The 20,001-nt window shown below is 40.8% G+C and overlaps 2 protein-coding genes across 2 annotated transcripts in view; one reads left to right on the plus strand and one right to left on the minus strand.

Annotated features, from left to right (window-relative positions):
• Positions 1-793: 793 nt before the first annotated feature.
• rnf223 (ring finger protein 223) lies at positions 794-1,501 on the plus strand (the record flags this gene model as incomplete). The annotated part of the gene is made up of 1 exon (XM_080030785.1): positions 794-1,501. One exon carries the CDS (start codon positions 794-796, stop codon positions 1,499-1,501), a length of 708 nt encoding a protein of 235 aa, XP_079886911.1.
• Positions 1,502-11,305: 9,804 nt separating this feature from the next.
• Positions 11,306-20,001, minus strand: part of ptpn11b (protein tyrosine phosphatase non-receptor type 11b) — a 110,903-nt gene continuing 102,207 nt past the window's right edge. Inside the window, exons 14-16 of the mRNA XM_080030400.1 lie at positions 14,661-14,761; positions 14,392-14,521; positions 11,306-11,953 (exon numbers count right to left, since the gene is read on the minus strand). Of these exons, the coding sequence (XP_079886526.1) occupies positions 14,434-14,521; positions 14,661-14,761 (189 nt within the window). The 3' untranslated portion in view covers positions 11,306-11,953; positions 14,392-14,433. The remainder of the gene's footprint in view (positions 11,954-14,391; positions 14,522-14,660; positions 14,762-20,001) is intronic.

A 20,001-nucleotide genomic window follows, 5' to 3' on the forward strand; every position in this document is an offset into this window, starting at 1 on the left:
TTTTGAAATGTGTTGCAGGCATCAAATTCAGAATAAACATATATTTAGGAAAAACACTTAAATAGATAGGGTAAAACATAAAATATATTGCCTTCGTATTGTTTTCAACTTGATTGTAAGGATTAACAAATCATATTCCGTTTTACAGTATATACGTTTTACATAACGTCCCAACTTTTTCGGAATTGGGGTTGTACAATACCACTTAAAGTACACAGTAAAAGTACAGAAGTATCTGATTTTAAAAGTATTTAAGTATCAAAAGAATTAGCTGGTAAGGGATGTATAGTGCTCAAAATGCAAAAGTACAAAATCAAAACTGTAAAAATCTGGTTAATTAAAAGTTCTGCATTGAAAACATTATCTCAGTATTTAAGTAAAATCAGGAAAATGTACTTAAAGTATTCAAAGCCAAGAATTTGTTGACATATTTGCATTAAAATTACTATCATCAAAATAGTCAATAATTTGTCAATATAGCATGCAATATTATATAAGACAAATTGTGTGCAAAAATCTCAATTCATTAAGTCATCAGCTAAATGTAGTGGAGTAAAAAGTAGAATATTCTCCACTAAATTGTAGTAGAGTAGAAGTAAGAAAATATTCAGGTAAGATACAAGTGTCTCAAACTTGTAGCCTCCTTAAGTACAGTACTGGAGTCAATGTAGTTAGTTACTCTACACCTCTGTAAAGAAACCATCTGAAATATGGAAACTCATTTTATTTTTCATTCACTCTCTTTTATGACAATCCAGAAGTCAAGAACAGGCTGAGAAGATCATTTGTGAAGATGGAACAGTCTGTTCAGATTTGGAGCGTCACCCTCCCAGACAGTGGCAGAGAGCTGAGGAAGAAGGTGTCTGTGGTCAACCAGCCAGAGTGCTCCATCTGCTTCAACACATACGACAACGTCTTCAAACAACCCAAGCTGTTGGAGTGCACCCACACCTTCTGTCTGGAGTGCCTGTCCCGCCTGATGGCTGTGTCCCTGGCTGACCAGGAGAGTAACAGCAGCAGCAGCTCCCGCCTGTCCTGCCCACTGTGCCGTCACCTCACCACTCTTCCAGAGGAGGGTCCCCCGGCTCTCACCACCAGCCAGGAGCTGCTCTGCAAGCTGCCCAGCCACCTGCAGCATGGGGAGCCTGTGTGGCTGGAGGGAGAGAAGCTATGCTACAAAAGTGCCATGCACAACACAGGCTCCGGGGACCAGGACAGTCCCAGAGCCTTCTGCATCTGCATTGACATTGGGGCCAGCAAGGCGGTGGAAGCTCCAGTCCAGAGCAGGCCCCGCTCAGGGCTGCTGCAGCGCCTGACCGACTGGAAGAGGATGGTGCTGTTCCTGGTGCTCATGGTACTGCTCATTGTGGTGGTGCTGTGGCCTGTGCAGTGTGTGTTCAGAACGGGGAACATGCACTGCAATAGAGACAGTGTCCACCCCACTCCCACAGTCAGTACCACAGCCTTCAGAGCCTTCACCATACCTGCTCTCAAAGAGTAGCCTTGGCTTCTACTCTGACGGGACTTCACTGGAATTGTACATAATATTGTACATGACACATTGGCAACAGTTTAAATATTTGACAATTTTTTATGCACAATTTTACTTTTCATCCAAGTCCTCATTGTTATTGCAACACACAATTCAGACACACAGTTCAGACAGAGCCACAGAAGTGTGAGCAGTACTATGCAGGCTTTTTCTGGATGTCTAACATAAGGGGCAACTAGTGGTGGTTTCAAAGAAGATGTGGGGCATACCCCACCAGGCGACAAGTATGAAAGGGCTGAGAGCAGCACTGACTGCACAGGTATTAATCTGGATGCTGTGTTATTGAGTCATATCCATTTTGAACTATGCTGACTTTTACATTTGTAATCACACAGAAAAGGGATGCATAGCAGCTTCAACTCTTCACAGCAGAAATGGATAAACAGTTCTACATTAGCAGTAGTACTGAACTGTTCATACAAGAAAAGACTGATGGAAACAACACTGAAGGACATGAGCTCTGATCCACATTTTCCCTTGAATCAAGGACAAAACAAAATATGTGGCAGGAAATACTTTTTGGTCTAACTGATGGGGTGGAATTTGTTGATATACACTTGGCAGAGTGTAACAGAGGACATTGCTTGATTTGTCCACACAGCAATGACCTTCTCCCAGTCAAACAGCAAACTTTGAAAGACTAAAATGTATTGTGGGGTGTGAACTTTGCTGTGCAGATATCTGGATGGCTGGTACAACAAACAGTCAAATTTTAGAAACAAAATAAAAGGATTTCATACAATGATGAATGTAATCCCAATGTGCCAACTAAGAACTCAACGTTTGTATATTGTACATTTGAATTGTACTTGTTTACAGAATTTCAATAAAAAGATATCAGCACAGATCATGTTTCTGGGAAAGGAAAAAAAACATTTGAAGATGACCGCCTCATTATTGAGATTGATATCATTTAATGATATCAATCCTGTCCATCCATTTCCTCAGCATCATAAAAACTCAATTTACTGCAGTGTGAATGGTTTAATCTAGTTGAACAGTAGGTGTAGTAAACTCCCCTCAAACATACAGCTTAAATGCAAATTAAAAACAAGTATCATAGTTTCAGCTGGAAAACAGGCGATCCATTCACTGAGCGCTGTGTGTCATGTCCTAGTACCATACACATTAACCCATCAAATCAAAGGCCTCCTTCATATCACAGGAAGTAGCCTTGATTTATTCCTGGATTGGTGCGTCAGATTACGGAAATGTAGGGCTGTGAGGTTTCCCAATAGCTCCAGCCATGGTTGATAAGCCTGCCATTAAGTTATAACATTCATTTAGGAGTGGCCATAATAAAACTGCAACCTCCTTATTTTTAGGCACCATTCTTACTGCCAGTAAACACTGTTAACCAATAAATACATAAGAACGTATCAGTTTTGGCCTTAGAATGTATTGTGGAAATTGGAATAAAAGCTTCTGTTAGATCAGGTCATTTTCTTCAAGGGCATTTAAAGTACACGTCTTCCAAAAGGAAGCATATATAAAGCTGTCTCTGTTCTAACTTGTTCCCTCTTTCCAAATAAACAGGATAAACGGCCTATTTCTTCCAGCTACATAAAACTCTTTTATTCAAGCCTTCACGCAGCTCATGTGTTAAACTGCTGAAAGTAACGGTTTTAACAGCCACCATTTCAAACTCATCATTCTTGTTTTTACTTTATGGTGATTTGCAAAGCACAATTTACACAGGCCAATTCAACCATGAAATTACTGATAGAATTGGTGGTGCTTCTTTTTTTATGTGTTTCTTGCATTGCTTTTTTCAATATTAGTCAACTCAAGTGCGTTGAGCAATATTCTTGCAGTTCCTAGAAAAAAGGACTAATAAAAACTTGACATTAGAAAAAGGCCAAACTGAAAAAACAACAGTGCATAGGCAATAACAGCAATAAAATAGTCTTTACGAAGAGCTCAAACAAATATAACATTAAGGCTTAAATATATTCGCAGCAGTGTTATGCCAGGTACTGCCTGCCCACATTAACCTCAAATAAATGAATCCACTTTGCAGAATAATGCATTCACACTGGAACTTTATTTCTGACAATATACTGTATGAATCAAAGGGTTTGGCCACCAGCTCATATTGTGTGGCTTTGGGATCACCAGTGAGAATTCTAAACGTCTGATAATGACCTATGATGATATAATGATATAACTGTGCCACCAAACTATATTTTCCCTGGTTGCCACTTCTCCAACGGGTACTTCGGCGTGCATTATACATTTTAAAGATTTTTGTTTCGCCCAAATGTTGTGCTGGCAACCTGAAATTGGCCTCAAATGTTTTTGGATCAAATTTGGCCAGGTGGACCAGTGAGTGATGTGTGGACCAGTGAGTGATGTATGGACCAGTGAGTGATGTATGGACCAGTGAGTGATGTGTGGACCAGTGAGTGATGTATGGACCAGTGAGTGATGTGTGGACCAGTGAGTGATGTATGGACCAGTGAGTGATGTATGGACCAGTGAGTGATGTGTGGACCAGTGTGTGGACCAGTGAGTGATGTGTGGACCAGTGAGTGATGTATGGACCAGTGAGTGATGTGTGGACCAGTGAGTGATGTGTGGACCAGTGAGTGATGTGTGGACCAGTGTGTGATGTATGGACCAGTGAAGGATGTATGGACCAGTGAGTGATGTATGGACCAGTGAAGGATGTGTGGACCAGTGAGTGATGTGTGATGTGTGGACCAGTGAGTGATGTGTGGACCAGTGAAGGATGTATGGACCAGTGAGTGATGTGTGATGTGTGGACCAGTGAGTGATGTATGGACCAGTGAGTGATGTATGGACCAGTGAGTGATGTGTGGACCAGTGAGTGATGTATGGACCAGTGAGTGATGTGTGGACCAGTGAGTGATGTGTGGACCAGTGAGTGATGTGTGGACCAGTGAGTGATGTGTGGACCAGTGAGTGATGTGTGGACCAGTGAGTGATGTGTGGACCAGTGAAGGATGGTGGAGGCCAGTGAGGGATGGTGTGGACCAGTGCCCTCCAGGGGCCTCATTTATAAAGCTTTGCGTGGGATTCACGTGGAAGCTGGCGTACGGAAGAAACTCAGGAAGTACGTGCGAACAAAAATATTCGGATTTATAAAACAGTGCGCACTCACGTCCTATGCCTGTTTCCCTTTATAAATCACAATCAACTCTAAATGTGGCGCAACCTTTGCGGGCTTCACGTAACGCCCATATTTTCATAGTCATTGACATGCCCGAATTAATATCATTTACTGAGTGCATGAAGGCGGTAGTGGCAATTGCCGACTGAAAGGGAAATGGAAAAATAGACTCCACACGGTGTGGATCACTGCAGTCACGCCGAATTACCCGTTGGAGAAGTGGCGACCAGGGAAAATATAGTTTGGTGGCAGTGTGAGCGTAAAGGCGTCAGACTATCAGCCTGTGGCGATCTCTGTGAACGCTGTGGCCGAAATAAAAATAAGCGATCCGACATAAAAGTGGACGGAAAAAAGTGCATATCCTCACACAGCAGTGTTTGTGCCTCGAGCGGGGGACACCGAGACCCCTCATGAGATACAGATTCGGAGAATTCATCCCGGTGCAGTGACGGGTGACGGAGGGTTAATAATAAACTTCACAGTCCCTTTCAAAACACAGTTACGACGTGCATAAAGAAAAAAACACATAGATAAAACGGACTAAAAGCCGTGAAATAGTATCACAGTATGTGATGTACAGTAGGCTTATGATTAGTGTATGAAACTGCACTCCTGTCTGCCTGACTGAGGCATCGAGAACAGCGTCAGTGTAAAAGTAATAGGCTGTATTCCATCTTCTCAATATAATCAGAATGAATTCAATAACATGCAGATAGGTTATTCTTTAATAACTGCAGAGCGTATTCGAACGTTGCTGTTTTTTTTTTAAATTGCAGTTTGTAGGCTATTTAAGATCCTACTTCGTTTTGTTTTTGTTGGTATAACTCCATGGAAAATCCGTGGAGGCATTTTTTTTATTAGTTGTAAGAATGGCTTCATCCGTTTTGCAAAGGAACTCCCAATATACACAACAAAAATATAAACGCAACACTTTTGTTTTTGCTCCCATTTTTCATGAGATGGACTTAAAGATCTAAAATTCATTCCAGATACACAATTGTACCATTTCTCTCAAACATTGTTCACAAATCTGTCTAAATGTGTGATAGTGAGCACTTCTGCTTTGCTGAGATAATCCATCCCACCTCACAGGTGTGCCACATCAAGATGCTGATCTGACATCATGATTAGTGCACAGGTGTGCCTTAGACTGTCCACAATAAAAGGCCACCCTGAAATGTGCAGTTTTGTCTCACAGCAAAATGCCACAGATGCCACAAGCATTGAGGGAGCGTGCAATTGGCATGCTGACAGCAGGAATGTCAACCAGATCTGTTGCTCGTGCATTGAATGTTCATTTCTCCACCATAAGCCGTCTCCAGCAACTTCGCACAGCCATTGAAGAGGAGTGGACCAACATTCCACAGGCCACAATTGACAATCTGATAAACTCTATGCGAAGAAGATGTGTTGCACTGCATGAGGCAAATGGTGGTCACACCAGATACTGACTGGTTCTGAGTCCCCAGACCCCCAATAAAGCAAAAAAAAGCACATTTCAGAGTGGCCTTTTATTGTGGACAGTCTAAGGCACACCTGTGCACTAATCATGATGTCAGATCAGCATCTTGATGTGGCACACCTGTGAGGTGGGATGGATTATCTCAGCAAAGCAGAAGTGCTCACTATCACACATTTAGACAGATTTGTGAAGAATGTTTGAGAGAAATGGTACAATTGTGTATCTGGAATGAATTTTAGATCTTTAAGTCCATCTCATGAAAAATGGGAGCAAAAACAAAAGTGTTGCGTTTATATTTTTGTTGAGTATAGACCTACATGGCTTATAATAGGCCTATCTGGATTCATTTTACACATTCGTTCTCGCACTTCATACATGTGCCGACGGAGTCGCCGTTTCTCCTTTCTCCACTTTCTGTGCGTACGCATGGGTCCCAATGTTTGCTTAGAAATTGGCGTGCGCCCTCTTCTGGGCGTACGCCACGTTTATAAATCAGGCCCCAGGCCCGGACTTGCTTTCAAAGGTTCCATGAACATTTTCCCAATAAGGAATGGAAGAGGGTCTCCATCTGCTTCCCCCAGTACATACCCTGCTCCAGGTTCAAAAGCTAACGCAACAAAAACAAGCGTGTGCAACTTTGCATAGTGCCATCATAGATTTTTTTATTAAACAATATGATAATAAACCATTTTGATGCCATTTCTGGATCCTCATTTCTTCAATAGTTGTAGCCTATACAGCAGAAAACAAGGCGTCTGAGCGTTGCCAGTGCAAGAAGAGGAAAGGGCAAGGGCCTCCACTGAACAACAGTAATAGCACTACTCACTTCAGGCATACTGTGACACACAGAGGAACAACCAAAGACAAGACATCAAGTAAATTCAAAAGGACAAGCAGAGAGAAAGTATGGTGTTACTACTGTATACCCCCGTGGACACTGCTTCAACTTAGAGCCAGAATTTACTTCTCCATAGTGAAATGACACCAATAATAATAATAATAATAATAATAATAATAATAATAATAATAATAATAATAATAATAATAATAATTTGGACACAATACAAAATGCAAGAGTGGATAAAACAATCAATTAGAAAACAAATCGAAAACATATCAGCGAAATCAAGTGAAACAAAAGAACAAACAAACACTGATGGCAAAAAAAACTAGTGCACTACCAAAAATACTTCCACAGCCAATGGACATCCACACACAGCCTGAGGCCATTGAGTCAGCAGTTTTACGCTTTCAAGTATTGATTATTTTACCATATCGTAATTTTTTTGTTGTTGAAATTTTAGATAAAAATCTAACATTTTCCACAGGGCAAGTAACACAGACACACAAAAGAAAACACACAAATCATTTCAAATGCATCAGCCAAAGATCACAGCTCAGATGGGAAAAGGACAGGATCGTTCAAACAAGTACAGCAAGTGGTGGTGCAGCATACTTCTAACAGACACAGGCCTTCACTGACATCAATGCCACTCGTTTCATACACTGTAGCTCCTATTAACGTAGAGAATCAAACATTAAAATACCTTGGCAATAATTCATCTCTCTCCAGCAGACTGACAGAGAGACATTGCTTCAAGGTGCTGAGATCTTAATGAGATGACAAAGAACAACAACTTAGTTGTCAGGATGAAATGGCTGCCTCAGGTCAACCTGTGACTGTATGTATCCCTCCTAGATATGTTCTCATTGCAGTTCATTTCAGTGCAATAACTGGGTACTATAACTCCAGTAGATTCTCATTACATTTACATCTAACTTAACAATCACCAAACTGGCCAATTTATGAGTGAAATAACAAGGTGAGCACGACTTGTGAGTGTCTTTGAGTTGGTTAGGTTTGTATTGGTTGAGAATGAGGAATGGCCCCAGCACAAACACCAATTATGGCGCTTTTCCACTGTGTGGTATCAGCTCAGCTCGACTCAATTTGCATTGTTTGCGTTTCCACCGCAAAAACATGGTATCTGGTAGCGGCTGCTTTTTGGTATCGCCGCTGAACCGATGCTAAAAGGTGAAGTCGGCAGACTGCCGCCCACTGAATGGCCAGAGACTCCCGGCTTCATTATATATAGGTTATAGGTCCCAAACTCTGCGGGATTTTTTAGCAGCCAGCTAGGACAGAAATGATAGCGACCGATTACATTACAAGCCTCGGACTGCACTGATTGCCTCAATACATTATTCAGGCTGAGACACGGCTTGCATTTGAAAACACGTAGGCTATCCTGAAACAAGCACTAAACAGTCAACTTTATGATGCCTGTGTTTACATGCATAGGGATGTACGTGACGCCGAGTCACACATCGGGACACCAATCCTCCCTTTTAATGGCCTGTCGCAGTATTCTTCTACTTCTTTTAGCAAACAGATACAAGGGAGGTATTTCTTAAACATTTTCTGCTTTGCTACTTGGCTCCGGAGTTGGCTTTTTGCCTCTTTGTATGACGACCCCGCCCACGTTCAGGAGGTACTATTTGTAGTAGAAAACGACCCGTGCTGCTACCAAAACCGGGTTGAGCTGAATCGAGTTGAGTCGAGTAGAGCTACATGTGCGGTGGAAAAGTGCCATATGTGCCACGGGTTCATGAGGGATGTTTACTGATGCCTTTAAATCAAACATGTTATACTGAACCCACATACAGTCAACATGACATCTTCCTAGAGAGATTAAAGGTCTTCAATCTCTGCACATTATAAATGATCTTGGTCAGATTTCCCCGGCGTATCTGCCTGTGTATTTGAGTATTTACAATGTATCTTGGAGGCTAAAAATAGGGAGCAGTCTGTCAGACAGTGCACAGGGCTCAGTGGCACCGCAGGCTTCCTTATCAGCACATCATTGACACTGGCTTACTCGCCTAGCTATCATCAAGCCAGGATTATGGCCATCTTTTAAATTACTTTTTGGAGACAAATCTATTCTTCAATCTGAGGCTGATGGCCATCTGGCCCCTGTGCCTTGTCTCTCTGTGACAGATGTTGAACCACATCAGACCTGCTGACCAGGACAGCCCATCCCCCATGCATGCTCCCCAGCTTCAAACAAGTAGTACTATGTAATACTATGTACCCGTCAATCGAAAGTAGTGCCAGGGATGCTGCTTAGACACTAGCAGCATCTTAGCACTATATTTTATAAAGTGAGTGCCTCAAATGCGGTCAGTGTATCTTTTGGTCATTCGATTTTCCTCTCACAAAAAGATATATACAGTATATACTGTATATACAGTGCTGCTTGAAAGTTTGTGAACCCCTTGAGCCTTCTGGAATTTTATTTATTTTAACCATTATTAATACATTTTTATCAATACCAGTATTTTTTATATGAAATAACAGTTGTTTGTTTATCCATTCAACATTTTTCTTTTCCAGAAATCAAAAACAGATCAAACAAATTATTTGACAACTGTCGTATGTGCAAAAGTTTGTGATCCCTGAGCTGCATTGCTTAAATGGAGCGGGTAAACACAATCAGATGGGCCAAATTGAGTGATGAAATGGACCAATGGGGTGGCTGTGCAGAGCGCTAAACACTAGGGCAGCCGGTCGAGAATTCACTTGTTCAAATCGGTTCAAATATCCTGCCATCGTATCGTCACGTTCATGGATTTTTCCATGTATGGTAATGCTGCAACGTGGTGGCGCGCAAAAATATCCACAAGCACCACAAAAAAAGATATTTTTCAGTTAAAAGCCAACCCAAACATTACATGTAGTGATTTGCAGACCTCTCTTGCAGCTACTGGGACAGATGAGATGTGCATGGTTCCACAATAAGGAGAAAACTCAGTCAACATGGCTTTCATGGGAGGGTTGCTGAAGAAGCCTCTGCTCTCATAAAAGAACAAAACTGTTTGTCACAACTTTGCCAGAGAGCACCTGGAGATACCTGAAGTATTATTCTGTGGACAGATTAGTCCAATATGTAATTGTTTGGTCATAACCAAAACCGCCATGTTTTGGCAAAAACACAACTCTGCCTACCACCAACAGAACCTTCTCCCAAGTGAAGAATGGTGGTCTGCAAATGGTCTGCAAATCTCCAGATGTAATGTTTGGGTTGGCTTTTACCTGAAAAATCCCTTTTCTTGTGGCGCTTGAGGATATTTTTGAAGGAAGTCCACTTCTAGGCAGATGTTCAGTCACTCTTAAAGCTCCCCATTTGTAGATGATTTGCCTCACAATGGACCGATGGAGCTCAAACTTTTTTATATGAATTTATAGCTGTCCCCAGACAAATGTGCAACATCAAAACTCTATTCCTGAGATCCTCTGAGATTTTTTTCCTTTTTTGCATGTATCACTTTGGTGGGCCTAAACTGACTTGGTTCTATCTCTGTTTTACCTAGTGCCACCCAATTTCTTCCCTAAAGATCTCTCATTACATTGGTCTATTTCATCACTCGATTTGGCCCACCTGATTGTGTTTACCTGCTCTATTTAAGCAATGCAGCTCAGGGTTCACAAACTTTTGCACATACAACAGTTGGCAAATAATTTGTTTTATCTCTTTTAACAATTTATTCCTGGAAAAGAAAAAATGTTGAATGGATAAACAAACATCTGTTATTTCATATAAAAAATACTGGTATTGATACAAATTAATTGATAATGGTTAAACACAATAAAATTCCAAAATGTTCAGGGGGTTCACAAACTTTCAAGCAGCACTGTAAAAAAAAAAATAAAAAAAATAACACATTTAAATAAAAGGTGTTTTTCTTAATCAGGGCCAGAAAGGGATGAATAAAACAAAACCAAAACATTTGGTTAATTTTAATGTTCTATTTGATTTCTATTAATCAAACTGAAAATTTTACAGAAAGTTGCCATTATAAAATTAAAAGTGCGTGAGGGCTGAGCTGTGTAGGGGAAAATAGTACAGTGCTAATTTATGCACATTGATCAAAACAAGAAATGCACACAATAGAAAATAGATATGTATATATGTATACACACACACACACACACACACACACACACACACACACACACACACACACACACACACACACACACACACACACACACACACACACACACACACACACACACACACACACACACACACACACACACAGTATATAGTGAAATTGAATGGCCAAAAGATACACTGACTATGCTATATAGCGCTAAAATACAATAATAAAAGAATACAAAAAAGCTAAAAGGACGGAAGGGAACCCCCCCAACACACAGAATGTTCATGAATGAGTTTGTAGTCAATGTGATGACTTGACCCTCAAGGTTAATCTGTCCTGCTTGGGCCTCAGGGTATTGTAGCAAGTTAAATAACACTGCCTTGCTACCACTCAGTGGCCAGAAGAAGCACACTCTGCTTCATGTGTAAATGACAGGCAGCAGAGACAGAGGAGGAAAGATAGAAGACAGTGAGGCAAACTGCTCAGCCTGGACCTGGTCTCAGTCCCATATACTTGTGTTTAGACAGGGAAGACTCCATGTTTAACATCCGGCACTCAGGAACTTTGTCTCATGTCAACTTGTGTTTCCAGGGTTTGGAAAGTAGAGAAAGAGATCAGTTTTTGGGAGGCTAGATTACAGACACATCCTGTTACTAAAGGCACTTTGTAAAAGAGAGGGGGAGGCTGCAGCGCTGGGGGACCTGAGAGAGAGTCCTCCTCTCTGCTGACAGGAGGGGCCAGCAGGAGAGAGGGGGGCAGCCCAGGCAGGGTGCATCCACATGGGATGTGTTCAGAGCAACGCACTCCTTCCGAACCCACAAGTTTTTCAGGTGCTGACCAAACGACACCAGTGCTGAAACTGAGGTAAACACAAAGAGACAAGAAGACCAGAGGAGTTAATGGCTGCTGTCACTTTGAATGAGGAACACTATGATCTGATGTGATTCACCACATGGAGCTAGAAGCAGCATACTTTACTCAGCATGCACTACATCTGACAGGGAGAGATGGAGCGCAAACAGCACTGGTTCCAAGTGTGTCCCAATAACTGGAAGTGCTTATAAGATTCATCCAAATCAATCAGAAACCGCTACAAAGGGGTTTTACTTGAAAGGTATAATAATGGAATACATGCCCTGTCTGCTTTACTAACCACTACGAGAGGGAAAAGATTCAGCCTGTGAGAATAAAGGTTGATAATAATTTGTAACTAAATTGAACCTGTTGTTGCTATGCAGTAGTTCTCAACTGGTGGGTCCGTTTTGATACACAATGCGCAAAAGTAAAAGTGATCACCCAAAACTTTGAGACTCTTGTCAGGAATAGAAAGCATCCCCAGTTATCCCATACTCTGACTGTTATATCAGCCTCATGGTGAGGAGGACTGAGGAGAGGTGCTGGTATGTTGCTGCTCAATGATGCTCAGTAGACTGTGTATCCCTTGACAGGTTGATCTCTGCTGCCGTTAAAGTTAGATTGTTTGGGGCGCCCTTAGCTCAGTTGGTAGGGCGTCCCCCCCACCCGGGCCGGGCCTAGCAGCAGACCCGGGTTCGATTCCCGCCCACGGTCGTTCTCTGCATGTCACTCCCCACTGTCTCTCTGCACTATCAATAAAGCATAAAAATGCCCCCCCCCCCCCCAAAACAAAAAATAAAGTTAGATTGTTGAAAGTTGATGAACATCACCACTTTAACTTGTTTAAAGGCATATACTGTACATATGTCATGCAAGGTAGATCTGCCTCTTATTAATATACAAAAAGTTTACATTTTTATTTTTAATATTTCGTACAGTTACATTTTTACTCTTGAAACTTCATGAGCAACAACAATGAACTTGTTTAAAAAGCACATGTGCCAGTAAACTCAAGATAAATATGCATTTTCATGTATTTAAAGAAAAGTCTAGATTTTCATTTCTTCGTTCAGTTATTTATACTCTTAAAACTTGATTAGAATCATTAGTTAACTTGTTTGAAAAGCATAGGTGCCTGATAATAAAAAATAAGTCTAGCTTTTTATATGATATTCCATACAGTTAAATTTTGAATTTTGAAAATTAAACATCACCAGCTTAACGTGTTTAAAAGGCGTTATGTTCTGTCTAACATGATTTCATTAGTGGCCCCTTGTAAACGTACCCCCCAAATCTAAGTCTTTCTATTTATTTAATTGGGTTTGTAGCCCTAGTTGCACTTTTATTTATTTATTATTATTTAATCTTTTAACAGTACATGAAGGCATTGTGTATGGCTGCACTTTTCTTGCAAATAAATCTGTATGTTATAGGAACGACCACTTGAGAACCACTATCATACAAGAACTATCATTTGAACCATGAACATTTGAACCATTGGAAGCCACCACATCGGTGGAAATCCATCAGGCCTTAAAGCTCCCATATTATACACTTTACGGTTCTATTATACACCATATTATATGGTCTTAGTGGTCCCTAATACGTTTTTCTTTAATTGTTTGCTGAAAAAAACTTTCAGATAATTTATTGTACTATGCTGATGTTCAGCTAATCTCACAATGGCCTATTTTTTAAAAAGAGCTGCAGCTCCCCTCGTAAATATACAATCTTTGAGCTCCCCCCGCCCCCTGTCCGGAAGCGAAGCCAGATACGCCTCGCCCTCTGTCTGTCAGGGCCGTGGACCAATAAGAAATAGGGGTGTGGGCTGCACAGTGGAAGCTTCTGGCTTTCCAGTTTTTGAGGTCAGAAAAGGGGAGAATTCTGACTGGAGTATATTGGGGGGAGGGTTGGGGGTTTCAGAAAGGGGGAGAGTGAGAAAAGGAGAGATTGTTATTTTTTTAAATATTTTGGCAGTCTCTAGGCACACCTTGGACCCATAGATATGTTAGAACACATTTAAAAAGTGCATTTAGCATAATATGTGACCTTTAAAGGTGGATTCAGATTCGCTATCTGGCCTAACAGTGTGTGCGCTGAAATGAAATCCAGTGTTAATACACAGCATAGGCTCTGTTAACTGGTATGTTGCTAGCTATGGTGGGCCCCTTTCTTTCCATAGCAGTTTACAGAGCCTAGGCTTTGTATTAACACTGAATTATTTTTCGGCAAACATATAGCCAGATAGCATATTGTGAGGAGATAATAATTTGATTTTGACAACAAGCATTTTCCAGATTGGCTGACTCCACCCTTAATTTAAAGGGGGATTAAGTGCATTTTCCTATTACCCCCACGTGTTGATCCATAGGACAGTGTTTTGCATCACCGGTCTTTGTGAGTGTAAATTATTTTTAAAAAGTGTTTTAAAAAATGACTTACAGAGGAACAGACATAGAGATGTGGAGGTCCACAGCCATGGCTTTACCTCCTGGTGTTACTGCTGAAAGAGGCCTGGGGGCTTTTAAAGTTGATGTTCTCGTACACACTGGACGAATCATCATTTGTCCTTCTACAGAAACACACAGATAAAATCTTCACTGAAAAAACAAGTGGAAAGGTTTAACCGATTGTCTGCTTCGGTCCTGTGATCACACCATTCCTAATCTTGTGAATTGGGGGTTTAGCGTCATGGTGTGTGTTCTACTTACACAGAAGATGAGCGTGAGGATGCCAAACTGGCTTTGGACCTGGAATTGTTCATCTGGGGATATTGGATATTGGAATATTCCCTCTCCTTCAACTTATTCCTCTGCAAAGTAACAAGAGATGGACTCACTTTAGAGGAGGAAATCTTCTACAAAGCTCTCGCAAACTGAATCAATGAAGTGAATTCATAGGCATAGATTTCTGGGGATGCAGGATATGTCCTGTCGATATTTAGAAAAGGTATTTTTGTCCCAAAAAAGTATCACATTTCACTTTTACCGTATTTTCCGCACTATAAGCCGCACTGGACTATAAGCAGGTGTTATAATGTTTAATTACCATATGTAAGAATTCGTGCGCAGAGGGGATTGTCGGGAAAGAGATGGCTGCTTGAGGAATCTCCCATTTATTAACATTTCAACAAACAAGTTGCATATTTGCATAACGTATTCAAGTGTTACCATTTAGTGCAATAGCTACTAGGGATGGGCACGAGTGTTTTCACTACTCGTGTGATCGCTTGCATTCCTCGAGGATCAATCGATTTCTATTTTTAGAACGCAACACATCTGTCTGCAGAACAACGGTTCACCGCAATAAAGCGCTCAATGCTTATTGTCAAACAGTCACAGTTGCCATATGATATTAAGGATTTATTCCCACAAGTTTAAAACACATTTTCCTCACTGAAAGTAATTAAATAGACGGGCCACAATTTAATCCGATCGAGTAGTGGGGAGAAAAAAAGCATGGGCTGCAGTTGTAACAAAAAAAATAGCCTAAGTCACCATTTAAAATAAGAAGGAAAGCAAATAATATTAAATGATTGTCCTACAATTTAAATACATATAAATAACTCACCAAAGCAGATAGTTGTATATCCAACCGAGTAATGCTCACTCCGTGTCCGTGAATAATTACCACGACTAATTCCTCATTAACAGAACGTTACACCGGTTGGTTTTTGAATCGTATCCCCATATTCCCTATTGAAGGCTTCTTAACTGTTGTTGGCTCGGAGCGAATGTGCCTGAAGTAAGCCTTGCTTCTTCTTTACTTTTCTTTCCAAGCGGAGAGCACCTTGCATGCTCATCTGGAGTCTAGGCTACTCATTACTAACTGAGAGTAACAGGTGTCATCTCCCCTTTTTATAAACGTAATTTTATCATCTGCTTTGAAATAATTGGACAGTTATATTCCTGACAATGTTCTGGAGAAAGGAGAGACCGTGTTCAGCTCCGCGGTGCTGTGGAGAACACAGGCTGCGCTGCGGTGGCACGGAGGTGGCAGTTATTTGCAGTTGATGTTTGACACAACGCTCAGTTTATTGCACTTGCATCAAATATTTTATTTTATCCGTAAAAACAAAAAACGATTTTCCTCATCCACCAATCGAGTTCATTTGAAACGAGGAGTACCCGAGTACTCGATTACTAACGCCCATCTCTAGTAGCTGCAGAACATATACTGTGCTGTGTAATAACAGGGTCGAAAAATTGGGAAAAAGTCGCTTATAGTCCGAAAAGTACGGTATTTATCCTTCTCACCTGTAAAAATAGGCCCATCTATTTCCCATTTATTTATTTATTATATAAAAAAAATTAAAAATGTTTTGCATGTCAACTACGGTAAATGTAAACTCATCTGTTGTCATAAACAGTCACTTCTATGTTTATTTCCTCTCACTTTACTATATATCTTATTGTCACTCGGGATTTGAGTATCATTTCAGCATATTAAGTATGGCCAGTATGATATCCTGACATGATGGCCTTGAGCTTGAAAGCCACAGACTCAGTGTTGCGACCCACAGCTCTCAAATGTGTTATTTTGAAATGTCGCGATAATTTATTTTTATTTGTTTATTTACTCTTTTGTTGTTGTTGTAGTTGTTCTATCATGGTAACATGCACTAATACACTATATTATATTATGTTTCTTTGTCTACTTCGCCAATTGTTTTTTAATTGATCTATTTTCACCCCCCCCCCCCCCCCTATTAATATTACCCTTTTATTATCATAGTCATTGTTATTACTTTCAGTATCATTCATTTCATATCATATCCACCGGATCCCACCCCTACAATTGTTGTTCTCATTATAAATGTTAAAATAATTTTATTTTAATTTTTCTCCCAGAAGGTTCTCACCCCTAAAATAGTTAGTCTCACTATAAAGTTCAAATAATAATTTTTTTAGTACACAATCCATAATTCATATTACGAATTATTTAATTATCTCGCTGAATAGTGTCGTCGAACTGACTGAGTATCATTATTACTTTATAATAAATAATAATAATAATAATAATAATAATTATTATTATTACTATTATTTTATTACATTTTTTATGTTTTGCTTTTCAACTACGGTCATTGTCAACTCATCAGGTGTCACAAAATAGTCATATCTATGTCCACTTCCTCACACTCAACTCTATACCTTTTTTCGTGATTCATGATTTGAATAGGACTCCAGCGTATTGAGCATGGCCGGTATGACATTCTGACGATATGATAACTTTAAGCTTATCTAACACACTTTTATCTAACATAATCATTGTTATCATTTTCAGTTTCACTCATTTCAAATTATATCCACCGGATGTTTCTCCACCCCTACAATTGGTGATCCCATTGTAATGTTCAAATGATTAAGAGACGGGGAAAGGGGAGAAAAAAAAAAAAAAAGAAAAGGTTATGAATTCATTAATTACTATTGTCCGGAACATTTTCATCGGATTGATTTAATATTACTACTGTTTTTCTTTCATTTTATTTGTATACATTATTATTTTTATTTATTTGTATTTTTTTTTCTCCATTTGGGATTTTGAGCAAGACCTCAGTGTATCATGTTTTGGATAATGTTTTCGTCTGCTCATACACACACGCGCACACACACCTACACACACACAGAGCGACGCAGAGACCCACACTAGAAGTTTACTGTTATCACCAGCTTTATTACACTTAAGCTTAATGTTCTATAATTTTCTATTATTTTCATACATATATATTTAATCTTCCTCCTTGGTTCCCTCTCCACCCCTAGCCTCAAGTCCTCTGGGGACAAAGAGATCATTGGTATACAAAAATAAATCTGCACCCTCTTGAAAAGACCTGGAAAGATCCAAATGGTTCTTGATTTTATTCGTAAAGGGTGAAAGATTGTTAGGAGGCAAACCCAGGGCAACCAGATCGGGGCGACCGAGGCTCAGGTGGCGGAGCGAAATATTGACACACACACACACACACACACACACACACACACACACACACACACACACACACACACACACACACACACACACACACACACAAAGGAGGAAAAAAGACAGGCATATGCTAGGAAGAGTGAGAGGGGGCGGGTGTCCGTTTGCTGGAGACGATCGCAGCTAGCAAACAAAATTGAGACACGGAGGAAGATTGAGAGATACTCTTTTGAACCTATAGGCTACATTGTTAATTAGGCACCCACTAAATCAATGCACAGACACTGCGGAGAATAACATAAGCCGTATTCCTATACCTTCATGCTTATTTGCCTGGAGCAGCCCATAAAACGTCCATAGAGCCCTCTCTATGCTTCTTTCTTCACTCTTTAATCCCGTGCGCAAGCTACAGGTGCAGCTCCGCTATCATCTCACCTCTTTTGCACCGGGTCAAAGGACAAATTAATTAGATAGATTAATCTGCGTTAATTTTTTTAATCGCGTTAATTTGACAGCCCTAGTTTATTTATTAATTTAAAGCATAATAATGGTTTAAATGGACCAGTGTAATGACCTATAATAACCATAAACACCTACAGTGCTTTATACAGTAGGATATATAAGGAGACTGGGGTGGGAACCCTGGACCTTGTAGGGGGGTCCAGAAGAAAAAAATGCAACCTTTTAAAGTAAAATTCATCAATCTAGTGCACTTTGAGAAGAAAATTGCATGCAACCAGGCCCAGGGGCCCAAGGGCCCTAAGCCAGAGATACTGATAGTAACTTTACATGTCGCATTGTCAAAGAGCTCAGTCACTCATGTCAATAACAGGGTCCAAAAAGGAATCACCTAAAATAAGGAAAGAAATCATCATGGCCCCTCAACTAGTAGGTGAAAAATAGAAAAGCAAGAGCAAAACAAAAGCATTATTAGCTCTGTCTTAGGGGCTTCATGAGGGGCCTTGAAGGCCCCCTCACACATACAGTAATAAGCTTTCTATGTGTAAATTCTATACTGTTCATAAACAGTAGCTATCCACCCTTTATCTGTTGAATAGGGATAAGGAGGAGTGGGGCAGGGGGAGGGGGGGCTTTAAGAGTCTGGGCCAGGCCCCCAGGATGCTGCCTTCTCCGAGCAGCCAGCATGGACATGTGGCCAACCCATTGGTATTGCATGGTAAGGGGTGGAGCTTATTTTCATGCGGCCCGTAGGCAGATGTCCCTGTCCACACAGTACAAGCGGCGAACAAGATTGTGTCTCTGCACATTTTTTCTGGATATCAATCATAGGCTCATACTTATCTTTAGACCATATACTATTAAAATGTAAGTTTTCTCATTTCAAAACGCCACCTCAAGCGTTTTCTTAGCCCAACGGCTTTTAACGGCTTTCAGTTTGTTTTCGCCAGGCTAGATGCTACAGAACGAGACACCCGCCTCCAGTCCGCTACGCTTGCCGCCCTCTTTCTTGATAGGTCCATAGTGCAGCTACGTCCATGCTACGTCATGCTTTGGGCCGCATGGAATTTCCGGATTATGCTTCCTTGTTGCTTCTCTGCGCCTATGAGCAGCTTTCATAGGAATGAATGGGCGCCATGTTTCAATACGGTGTCCATTTCTTTATATGTCCATGGTCTGGGCCCATGAACCAAATGGTTTCCACAATCTTTTTTTTTTATTTCCGCAGGGAGCATGCACAAGCATTATTTATATATATAAAAAAAAAGTGGGGGGCCCCACACTGGGTCTTGAAACGGGCCCCGAGATCGTTGAGACCGCCCCTGCCCGCTGCGCTTTCTCTCTGCCCGGCCCCGCTCGCCTCTCCATTGAGAATGCATTAGTTGGCGCAACAAACGCCTCGGCCTGTGTGAAATGGCCTTAACTACTGAACGAAGGAAATCAAATGAGGTTTTGGCATTTCCCCCCAAAAAACGGGACAAATTGTGTTCCGGGAGAGAATGATTTTTTCCCGGGACAGCTGGTGAAAAAAGAGAACAATTCTGGGAAAAACGGGACGGGTGGCAACACTAGGTGACGGTCAGAATTTATCGAAAAAAAAATAATTGTTTGGCAGAGTTATAATTTGCGTGAGAAATGCAAGGTGTGGCGTGTGTCTCACTCTCATTG

This window comes from Ammodytes marinus (genome assembly GCF_949987685.1).
Source record: "Ammodytes marinus genome assembly, chromosome: 7".
Classification (NCBI taxonomy): domain Eukaryota; kingdom Metazoa; phylum Chordata; class Actinopteri; order Uranoscopiformes; family Ammodytidae; genus Ammodytes; species Ammodytes marinus.